Source organism: Juglans regia, chromosome 16, assembly GCF_001411555.2.
Source record: "Juglans regia cultivar Chandler chromosome 16, Walnut 2.0, whole genome shotgun sequence".
NCBI classification, from domain to species: Eukaryota; Viridiplantae; Streptophyta; class Magnoliopsida; order Fagales; family Juglandaceae; genus Juglans; species Juglans regia.
Window position 1 is genome coordinate 7643725 of NC_049916.1, and position 11957 is coordinate 7655681.

At 37.4% G+C, this 11957-nt stretch overlaps 1 protein-coding gene across 2 annotated transcripts; it reads left to right on the top strand.

The window, feature by feature from the left end:
• Positions 1-8094: 8094 nt before the first annotated feature.
• Positions 8095-11957, top strand: LOC108995519 (myosin-binding protein 3-like). 2 transcript variants are annotated; one of them, XR_001996876.2, is made up of 4 exons: positions 8095-9639; positions 9735-10007; positions 10091-11499; positions 11589-11957. XR_001996876.2 is itself a non-coding variant. In XM_018971095.2 (4 exons), the coding sequence occupies exons 1-3, from the start codon at positions 8247-8249 to the stop codon at positions 11437-11439; spliced, it is 3015 nt and encodes a 1004-aa protein (XP_018826640.1). In that variant the 5' UTR covers positions 8095-8246; the 3' UTR covers positions 11440-11474; positions 11589-11957. The 2 variants fall into 2 exon arrangements, 1 of the variants encoding a protein (XP_018826640.1); XM_018971095.2 differs by having other exon boundaries at positions 10091-11474.

Genomic DNA, 11957 nt, shown 5'->3' on the forward strand with positions numbered 1-11957 from the left:
TATTCTTGTGGGTAGACAGAACGCCTACAAGTAAAAGGTGCTTGTAGTTCTAGAGAGGATCAGAGCACTTCATGACAGTTTTCTTACTTCACAGAATGATGAAGCACTACTAGACCAAGCTGCTAAGGACTATGGTGAAGTAGAAACTAATGCTGCCAACCTCAAATACATGTTTTTTTTTTGTTGGCCCATATACAAGGGTAGTTTTCTAACTCTTTTTCGTAAATAGTACTGCATGCTGAATTCTTTGTAAATAGTACGTGTGTGTGTACATGTGTGTGTTTCTTCAGCCTCATGGTAATATAAGCTACCGTACTTTGTCTCCAATTTAATGTTCTTAATTAATGATATATATATAGGTGGAGGGGATCAACCAAACGTGGATCAATATACATATATCCTAGCTTTATACTCTCTCTCTCTCTCTCTCTCTCTCTCTCTCTCTCTCTATATATATATATATATAGTTATGTATGTATGTATATAGTACTAGTCGTTAACACGTGCGATACGCAGAAATAACTAAATTCTAAGTGCAGGGTCTGATTTCTTGTAGTGCAGGGTCTTCTTTTTCTATTGAAAAACTAAATTCCAAGTAAGTGCATGTCATCCATCCAAATTTAATAGTTATATTTCAATTATTATGACCATTACTGACCATTTCTTTGACAAAATAATCATGGAAAACCTTTATTCCGTACAATCATATGAGAACAGCATCAAGCAGATGCAAAAAACTTGTTGAATGAATGAAATTAGTCATTATGAATATACTGTAGCTCATTAAAAGAATTGGTAAAAGCAACATGCATTAAACCTATTGAATTCTGTTCAAATGGAACAAAACATACATCCTAATTTCCAGAACTTAATAAAAAAATTAGACTTGAAACATGCATTAAACTAAATAGACTAAAAAAAAACCCAATTTCAAGTTTTTTTAACCAAGAGCCTTTGTATTAGCATAAGGTTCAACCAAATGACTAACTTGTCTTGTGACAAGTTATTTTCTTGGAGTTTCTTTTTAGAATTTTCCTTCTTGGATCGATGTTTCACATTTGCAGAGGAATCCAAAAAAATTCTTAATTCTGGATCATTGAATCTAGACCATGCAACCCCCATCAACAGAAATCTAATTAACAAAAGATAAAACCCACAAAAGGAAACTTACTTGAATGAAACTCATGTCATGTCATGTACATCAAGCTCTTGAATGAAACTCACTTGGATCCTTTTGCAATCCTGCCAAATTATTCCATATATCATCATTTTCACGTGAAATAAACTTATAGTATTATGAGAGCAAATAGAAATCATGGTCTTGTCTCTCTCAAAATATACAGAGATTAGTGAATGCTTAGCAACCACATGTTTACAATGAAACCAATGTCAAGCTAAGTCTAACAGCATCAAATCTGCTCAATACAATGATTTCTTCTGTTCACTCAGAAAAAGCAACAAAAGCCCCCAAGTGTTAATAAGAAAACTTATTTTATTCTCCGTTCTTGTAAGCAATGGTATCATTTTTTTTTTCACAGATCACCTAGCATGTATCCTTTAAACGCATGTATAGACCTTATAACCAATTATCTCCTAGAAATTCAAGCCCATGAGAAAGCATTAGTAGTGTATAATTTATAACCAATAAATTACATAAATGGTTTCAGATTTATAGATCCTGGAATCTGCATAACATCCACCAAGAAGCAAAAACAGTCATGTGTGAATGGTGTGCTAATGAAGATATAGAACATGAAAATATAGAACTGAATGGTGTGCTAATTGCAACAAAAACTAGCCTGAAAGAGCTCCATGAAATTTCTACAATCAAACAGACCTGTGTCTACAATCAAAAACTAGCCTAACCTTGATTATTGAGTGAGGAACATTCCTGCAGAGTACTGCTCCCCACCCAGCATACAATGAACGTAAACCACCCTTTCCAATAATTCCAAGCAATGCATTCCTGCAAAAACAGAACAATGAGTAACATGGAAATAGCAAACTACCAAAGCCAAAGCATCATATAAAACAAAACATATTGGATTTTAATCTTACCAATGGGTGAGACTCGAAAGCAAATTAGTGTTACACTTACAATTAGAACCAACAGCCAACACAAAATAATTGAAAACTTTCCACAGGCTTCTAAATGTGTTCAACTCAGCTTTCTCTCCAACTCTACCCCATATAACTTTAAAAAAACAACACTAAATGAGGGGATAGGAAAGGCACAACTACCTTTAGGAAAAGAGGAATTCTCTAAATGCACTATTACTGCAGAAGACAACTTTGTGAAATTGTAAACTATATCAGGAAAGAAATACCTGCAATATATCAGCAACACCTGCAGATATGCATATCTTGTGGCTATATCAGGAAAGCAATACCTGCAATATCCAATTCTGCAGCAATGGCACATTTACAAGCCCATGAGAAAGCATTAGTAGTGTAATCAAAACAGTTTACCATAAAAAGAAAAGAAAATTCCCCATAAAAATGATCTAGGACAGGTAATTGTCTGCAAATATGCGTCATTCACCAAGAAATGCCTAATATCGTCTACTGCCCTTTTGGAAATAGTTACATGCCTTATCAAAATCTACCACTACTATGCGCTTGTTTATAGTGTTGTTGAGGTACAGGAATTTAATACACTTATAGACTATAGTTGATGCTAAAAACAAAGAAGATAGACTATAGTTGATGATAAAAAGAAAGAAGATAGACTATAGTAGATGCTAAAAAGAAAGAAGTATAATAGACTAGGGGCTGGAAATTGCTGCTGTAATAGCTGTAGAATTGTTGGGTTGTTTCAGATGTGCTATGATGCAGCTGCTATTTTGACACTTCTAAAGACTGATTCTTATACAAAGGGTATGCTGAGTTTACTCAAGTATACAATGTTTAAGGTTTGAAAACACTGAGAGTTAAATAGGAATTACAACGTTTCCTCTGTGCAATGAACTTCATTAAGATGTCGATACCAACATTATAATTAATAGGAGAAAAGATAGAAAGATGAGACACCAAAAGTACATATAATGAAATTGTATGATGAATAGCATTAAAAAGCAATCTTTAATGAATGGCTAGCATAATTCATGGTTGTCCAAACGTTGAATACATGAGAATTTATGAGGACCTATCATTAAAACAAGAAAACATTCATATTAATAATGGGAAAATTTGTGACATGTTTTCAAGTTCTAATATTACTTAATGGGTAATATATCCATACATATGGAGTGCAAGGTGATATGGTCATAGACATTTTTCAGACCTCATGATTGTTTGAGCTAAAATAATAGCATAGGTCTGCATATCAAGCAATTTGACAAGCAAATGGATATATCATTAGAATGGAATAACGACCTCAAATATATCTTTAGCTATATCAAAGTGTTTGAAATTGCAAGTGTCATCCCCAGAACATGAGCAATAAATACTTAGAAGTGGAAGTAGAAGATATATATGTATATATTTTGCTTTCCTTTCTTGCAACCAGTACTTAAGAATGCACAAAAATAAGTACATATCAATCAAAACTTAAAAATATTACATCAATGAGAAAATATTGAGTGACCAAGTGTTGAAATTACTCCTTCTGTCATCTAAAGAGAGGTCAACTAACCATGTACTGGAGAAGTAAAGTAGCATTAGTATATTCTTTATGAACTAAAACAAGAATAACTTGATTCATGAAGAGTATACAAAAATTAGCTCAACCACATCACCAGTGACTTTCTCAAGTTAGTCTTCTTCTTCAAATCCTATAATTTTGATAGGGATCTAAATCCCTATCTAGCTTCCCATTTGAATTTTCTTAACAGCATCAAATGCTCATAAATATTGTAAAAGCCACTAATTTTTATGTATTTTATCTCCCATTTCAAACCTTAAGAATGTTAGAAGATCTCATGAATTCTACAAGTAAATCACCAAGAAAGAGTGATTAACAATTTCACAACAAAATGAATCCATTTTAATATTTGATAGGAAGTAGTGTAAGTTTGATAACTATCAAAAAATCATATAGTCTAATTAACCTATATATTTGCACTCCGATTTATAAGAAGCAAAATCTTCATCAAAATACAACAGCTCTCTGTTACAATGAACCAATATTCGAACTCCCAACATTTCAAATCACATAAGGTCAGGTTTCATGAGTTATTGAATAAAAGCATTGGGAAAATAACTTGGAAGTACTGAACAATACCCTTCAACTGCCATTAACATAATTGCAATTCACTCGAACTTCACCTTCATTCCTAGTAAGAACTTGAACATTTCCAAGCTTTGTCATAGACACCAAAAACAGGTTCTGTTTACCTGAAGGGTTGAGATGCCATTGCTTCTACAAAAGGAGCAGTTCTTGGATCTCGATGGATGATTTACAAATTAGGGATTTCATGCAAAAGTCCATTAATCTATAGTGTGCAAATTAAAAAAATCACCCAAACATTACTAACACCTAATACCCACAACAACATGTACATAAAATGAATCATATAAAAAAGAATTTAAAGAGCAAAAAAGGACATGCTTTCAGATTCAAACATCTTGAAATTAGTCTACAAAAAAAGGCCAATTTTTGTAAAGCAACGACCGCGAATGAAGGGGGAGAGATAGAGAAATTAGTTGCAGATATACCTATGTTGACGGAAGGATATTCACTCCAAGAGTATCGGTTGATTATGCTGCCCTCCGATACTAAAAAATCCCACAAAAAATCACTCCGAGATTTGTAAATGGAGGAACAGATTTTGTATGGGGAGGAAACCACGACCCTGGCTCGTGTAAAAGTTTTGGGACATAGTCGATAATGGAGATGAAGCCGTGTGTAAGAAGGTCGAAGAGGAGAAGGGGGCTCCAACGGAGGACTGTCGACGGCGCCGAGATGTGGGTGGGGGCGAACGGCGCCCCCCGCAGCGGCGATATAGAGAAATCCGAGAGAGAGAGGTGAGGCTAGATTTGGGGAAAAGGCAAGAGATCGGCGCGAGGGCTGGGGGAAAAGGAGGGGTTGGCTGTCGAGGTGAGGTGGCGGTGGCGTGGTGGGGTCGTCGGTGACGGCTGTGCAAGGCGGAGGCTTGAAGGAGAAGAATGTGGGAAGAGGGGGGCAGGGGGCGGGGAGAGTTCGGCGAGGGAAACAAATGAGGGAAAAACCTAACCCGCTGGATTTAAATTTTATGTGCTTTTTCCGGCGATTTTTATTCGTCGCTAATAAGTTTTACTTGCAGCATATTTTGTTACGGCGACAATTTTCGCCGCAAAATCCATTAATTGCAGCGATTTTTTCATGTTGACGGAAAATTAACACGCTACAGTGCAAAATTATTTTTTGCGGCGAAAAAAGTCGCCGCTAAAAATATAAAAGTCGCTGCAAAAATTCAAACCAAAATTTTTTCCCTCCATTTCCCAACTTCACAGAGGATATTGAGTGGCGACTTGAAAATCGCCGGAAATAGAGACTATTTACAGCGATTTTTTTTGCGACGATTTTAAAATCGCTGGAAAAGGCCTGATTTCTTGTAGTGTTATTAGAAGGAAAATCCGAACCTTTATGTTGTTCTGGTGAGATTCGGATTTGACCTTATCCATGAGTTTGCCGGCCCCTCAGTCAGACTTCATTGTGAATGTGCATACCGAACACTAGTCTTCAGTGTTGGTGTTGATAGGCGGGTTTAATTCATTAGGCTCTGGACCTTTGAGGTATGGGGTTGTCCCACTAACCAGGGGGGATTTTTGCCCTTCAACAAATAGTACTCAAAGTATATATGCTTGGGGTCAAGGCCACAGATGAAGCTTACACGTGAGCCCTATCTGCCAATCGTTTTGCAACACTCACGAGTTGCATGGTACGGCTCATGCATGTATTGTAAGAGGAAAGGAAGAGAGGGCCGGGGGAATTAGTGAGGAGGAAGGATGGATTGGAACTCCTCCATCCACTCCAATGCATTTTTGGATCATGTATATATCAGGTTTCTTTTTGCCCTTTGTGTGAAACAAGACGATCCTTTTCGTCAAAAAATTAGAAGCTTAAAGAGAAATAAAGTTAAAGCGAAAACGTGAGAAGCATAAATTCTAAAATGATCAGCTTTTCAAAGAAGGTTAAGCTTTGATGTCCCTCGATTAAGAATTGCTTGAAATTCTGGTTTTTAACGTTCGTATCTCATCGTTAGAAAGGTTCCTCAATCTACATCCACGTGAAGAATCTTTATCTTTCGTGAAACAATTCGTGTAATTTAGTGGTTTTAAAACTCCTATTTTATTCAATAAAACCTACAATTAATTGATGATGAAATGAAAAATAAAAGGAAAGTCTCCTTAATTTTTTTTGTAAATATACTTCAGTTAATATAAAAATTTACAGTTTTTTTTTTTCTTTTAGATCTCTTTGCTCACTACTGTTTCTCTCTTTTATTTGCCCTTTAAATCTGCCCCACTTCCGTATGGGTGGGCGGGCTACCCCGCTCCGCCCATGCGGGGGTGAGGTCCCCCGCCCCGCATAGAGAGGGCCTAGTAGGGGCGAGGGGCGGGATGACCCCAACAGGGCCTCGCCCCGCCCCTCGCTACTAAGTCTCACATTGCTTAAGGATGACTATTGTATCGCATTGGCCTCCTATATAAAAATTGGCCTAGGAGGCCAAAACAATCCAAAATCTAACTCTAATGAGTTTAAGTTTTTTTTATATTTATAAATTTTAATTTATTATTTAAATTATATTATAATTTGAGTCTAAAAAAATATTTTTAGACCAAAAAATTTTTTTTTAAACACAATATGGTATCTAAGCGGGGGGTGGGGCGGATTGAATTTTTTTCCCGGCCCCCCGACACCGAGACGGGGGACCCCACCCCCGCCCCCGCCTCCCGGAGGCTGGGGGAAAATCCCCAACCCCCGCATGGTGTAGGACGGGGTGCAGGGGAGGGCACCCCCTGCCCCGCACCATGCGCGTATCAGCCCTACTTTAAATTGAAACTTGTGGGATAAATATGAATACATTTTAGAAGTCATGTAAAAATGACAAAAGCAAAAGCATGCACAAAAGTGAGATTCCTCTATAAAGGGATGAAGCTGACCTGTGATATGTAGTGACGTAAATACATGTATAATAATGGGTTTTTTACATCTGAGTTAGACTCTATTTGGCAAAGCAATTGCTGGACTTTTCTCGAAACAAGAATTAAGACATTTGAAAAATGCAGAGATATAAAGCAATGGGTAGGTGCATGGCGGTGCAGCCTCTGCCCTAATTCCTACCAAAATTATACTGCATTTTATTAGAAAATGCACCAATAAATGCATTAGAGCAATATTACGTATAATTGTGAAGTGTATAAATATCGTATAGTCATTTTAAAAAAAAGTAAAGTCTATTATTAAAAAATTAATTTTATTTTCATGTGAATCTCTTATATATTTATTTTTTTTTTAAATAATTATACAGCGCTTATACATTCATAATTATAACTATCATTTCTCAATATATTAATATAGTAAACACATTGTTCCGTAAAAAGTTAAAAGAGAGGTGTTATATTTACACAGATTTCTTATAAAAGTGAATGTATATAAATAATGGAAATTAATTTAAATTTTAAATTTTGTTTTATAATAAAAAAAATATAATATCACGTCTTATATCAAACTAAATAATTTATAAGTTGGTTATAGGAGATCAAATATTTGTTAAAATTAAATGGTCTTAACTTCAAGCATTTGTGTCCTTAATGGGGACCCTACAAACTCATTGTTATGCTGTTGGTGGGCCATCCCACCTGTGTCGGCCGACAAGAAGATGGCACACGAAGTTTAAGGAAAAAAAAAAGTCATATAATCTGGTCGGGTTAAGTTTTGAAAAAGATGTTCAATTACGCTGGTCCCTGTACAAATGTCCACTTCTTTTACCTCAAGATCATATAAAATTTGTGTATTAATGTCTTGTGCTGAGTGCATTTGTTTGAACGTATAAAGGGTGGGACGGCATCTGGAAGACCCCACACAGCATAAATTCCTGCTACAAGAGTCACTTTTATATATAAATTTATTGTTTCGTCATTCCTTTCAAAACCGCCTATCTCATTCTAAATTGCACAACGCCGTCCTCTGCATTTGTTCTTCTCTCTCTCTCTCTCCGTGTTTGAAGTTAGAAACACTTCCACAGCTTCTTTCAAAACACTTCTCTTTTTTATCTTCTTCAATCTATCTCACTGTACATTCCAGGAACAGAGCATCATCAATGGAAACCAACAAGTTTGCAAGCATGTTGCATAGAAACACCAACAACCTCACCCTTATTCTCGTCTATGCCATACTAGAATGGACTCTGATCGTACTTCTCCTTCTTAATTCTCTGTTCTCTTATCTGATCATTAAATTCGCCGATTACTTTGGCCTCAAAAGGCCCTGCTTATGGTGTTCTAGGATTGATCATGTCTTAGAGCCTGGAAAGAGTAAAGTTTCTTATAGAGATCTTGTTTGTGAAGCTCATGCCTCTGAGATTTCCAAGCTGGGTTATTGCTTTAATCATCGGAAACTGGCCGAGTCCCATGATATGTGCGAGGATTGCTCATCCTCATCGCAACCTGATTGTCCAGAATTATCAAAAAGGTTTGCTTTCTTTCCATTAATAAACAAGATTGGTTTTATTCAGAGCAGTGATCAGAAACTCGGTGGAAATGGGGAGGAGAATTTGAACTGCTCTTGCTGTGGCTTAAATGTGGAAAGCAAATTCTACTCTCCTTGTATATTGATTAAGCCTTCTTGGGCGGATTTCGATTTCTCCCATAAAGAGAATTTGATTGCGGAAACAGGGGTTGATTCTCAAACTAATGAATGTGTACATTCGGATCGAAGCAGATCGAATTCCGAGACTAGTCTATGCGAAGATGAACGAAGTATTGGAGAAAAGAAGGAAATTCAGATTATTTCTGATTTTGTAACTGATGGTTGTTCTGGTAAAAGAGAACAGGAGGCAGAGGAGAAATGTGATGTATTTGACTTTGGCTGGAAGGAACTGGTAGCTATTGAAGACGAAAAATTGGAAATCGTTAAAGAAAAAATGCAAGAGCTCGAAAAGGAGGAGAATTTCATTGAATCCATGGATGATCAGTCTTGTGATCAGTCTATGGCTCATGTCAATTTTAGTAAGGAAACGTCCCATGAAACTTGGCCTCAGCATCTCGAGTTTTTCATTGATGGTGAAGATTGTACGTTGATTGCAGTTGAATTGATAGGCTCTCCTGCCACAGAAGACGGAGATCAACCAAGATATGGAGCGGATGATCAAGGAAATTGTGATTCAGACGTTATTTTGGAATTTAATATGCATGCGGAGGAAAACGCCGAACCGTTGTCGGAGAATTGGCAGAGTTCAGGTGAGAATTTGGCATTACTTTCATCCCATGAGAGCAAGGAGGCGCCCAAGGTTGCAGTGGTTGAATCCGTAGTGATGGTTGAGACTGACAGTACCTCTGTAATGCATACAGAAGGAGATTTATCGGATTTAGTGTGGGAAGAATATGAACAAGCTGCTATTACTCAACCAACTCAAACGCCGTCAAGTGATGATGATCATGAGGAGCAAGAAACTGCAGAAACAAGAAGAGAAATGGATTCAGATGTTCCTATAGGTAGTCCTGTTTGTTTAATTTCATTTTTAACCGTTATATAATTCTCTGTTATTGAGTTTATAAAAATAGTACTAATCATTTTCCATTACATGCAGCATCTGAAGAAGTAATTCAAACGCAGAGCTGTGAATTTGATGCAGAGATCTCAAGCGGGGCAGAGATTCTTGATCAGAAACCACTTGATGAGTCTCAACCCCAAGAGGTTCATAAGAGCTGTGACTTTGATGCAGAGATCTCAAGGGGGGCAGAGATTCCTGATGAGGAACCACTTGATGAGGCTCAACACCAAGAGGTTCTTCCATCATATGAACGCAGGCAACAATATCCTTCCACCAGCTCCGTCATGTTGCATGTCAATGATGATAATGGTAAGCTTTAGATTCTTATATAACCAACTTTAGAAATAGGAGTTGCCACATTTTGATATCTTAATCTGGTATTCTTTTGTTAGGTCCTAAGCCAGCTGAAGAAGAGGTTTTTTACTTCACAACCATCTCAGTAGAAAGTAATAAGCAAGCAATAAACAATCATGTATCGGTACGTTCAGAGCCTAATGAAATAGAGGAAGAGAAGGTTCCTGATACACCTACTTCTGTGGAAAGCTTGCATCACTTGCACAAGAAGTTGCTATTGCTTGAGAGGAAGGAATCAAGAACAGAAGAGTCCTTAGATGGAAGTGTCATTGGTGAGATAGAAGGAGGTGAGCTGACAATTGAGAAGTTGGAGTCAGCATTGAGGGCTGAAAGGAAGGCTTTGAATGCCTTATATGCAGAACTAGAAGAAGAGAGAAGTTCTTCTGCTGTGGCAGCTAACCAGACAATGGCGATGATAAACAGGCTCCAGGAAGAGAAGGCTGCAATGCAAATGGAAGCATTGCAATATCAAAGAATGATGGAAGAGCAATCTGAGTATGACCAGGAAGCTTTACAGCTTCTGAATGAGCTTATGGTCAAAAGGGAAAAAGAGAAGCAGGAGGTGGAAAAGGAGTTGGGAATGTATCGTAAGAAGGTCCAGGATTATGAGGCTAAAGAAAAAATGAGGATGTTGAGGAGAACAGATAGTAGCACAAGAAGCATTGCTTCTTGTAGCAATGCCGAGGACAGTGATGGACTATCGATTGACTTGAACCATGAAGCAAAGGAAAGAGATAGTTCCTTTGGAAATCAAGAAAGTAGCAACCAAAACACTCCCACTGATGCTGTTGTTTATTTGGAGGAGTCCCTTGCAAACTTTGAGGAAGAAAGGCTATCAATTTTACAGCAGCTCAAGGAGTTGGAAGAGAAGCTTTTGACATTGAGTGATGGGGAGGAACAACACTTTGAGGATCTCATACCGGTTGAGAATGGAAATGGATACCATTATAATTCAGATGCTGACATTGAAGCAAATGCTTTTGAAAATGGTCATTCCAAGGAAATGAATGGAAAGCATCATCAAGAGATTAGCATCAAAGGGTCAAAGGCAAGGAGACTTCTTCCCCTTTTTGATGCTATTGTTACAGATGGTGAAGATGCTTTGGGGAACGGACATGAACAAGGGTTTGGTTCTGTTCCATTTCAAACATCCTTAGACACCAAGTTTGAAATGGAGAATAAGCTTGCTATAAAAGAGGAAGTAGATAATGTATATGAGAGGCTTCAAGCACTTGAAGCAGATAGGGAGTTTCTAAAGCACTGTGTCAACTCCTTGAGCAAAGGAGATAAGGGATTAAATCTTCTCCAAGAGATTTTAGAACATCTTCATGATCTTAGGGGTGTGGAACTCCGAGTCAGGAAGATGGTGGATGGTCCTTTATATTGACTTTGAGCTTAAGTATATTCATGAAGATTTGTCAGGTATATCCATCCTTGAAGAGTATAGGTGACTATTCTGTGTTTGTTGCTCGTTTTCCCCAACAATTGAGTTGTAATAGCATTTGCTGACAAGTTTTGTGCACTTTGTAAATGCAGGTTTCTCTGTTGGAGTTGATTGAGGCCTCCAAATCAGGACAAAGAAATACCAACTTTTGGGTACGTAACGATACATGGCATTAATGCACCTCAGCATTTTCATCCAAAATTCAGTGGAAGCCTCCCAAGGACAGGGAGGTTTCTGGTATGGTATGTTTGGTGTCTTAGGTGGTCTGCAACACTGAAGTCTGCCTTCTTTTGTTTTTAAACAAAAAAGAAAGAAAAAGAAAACCAACCTTTTCTTTTTCCTTTCTTTTTTTTTTTTTTTTTTTTGGTATCCAAGTGAGCCCAAATTTTTGTGGGTAGTGCCCATCACCACCTTTTGAGGGAAAGGAGGATGATGTGTGTATGTGTGTATAGGCTAGTCAT

Excerpts from the sequence above, each read along its gene's own strand:
- LOC108995519 (XM_018971095.2), top strand. The coding sequence starts at position 8,247 with ATGGAAACCAACAAGTTTGCAAGCATGTTGCATAGAAACACCAACAAC. Across the intron at positions 9,640-9,734 it reads GGATTCAGATGTTCCTATAG|CATCTGAAGAAGTAATTCAA; the intron begins GTAGTCCTGTTT and ends CATTACATGCAG. Across the intron at positions 10,008-10,090 it reads GCATGTCAATGATGATAATG|GTCCTAAGCCAGCTGAAGAA; the intron begins GTAAGCTTTAGA and ends TTCTTTTGTTAG.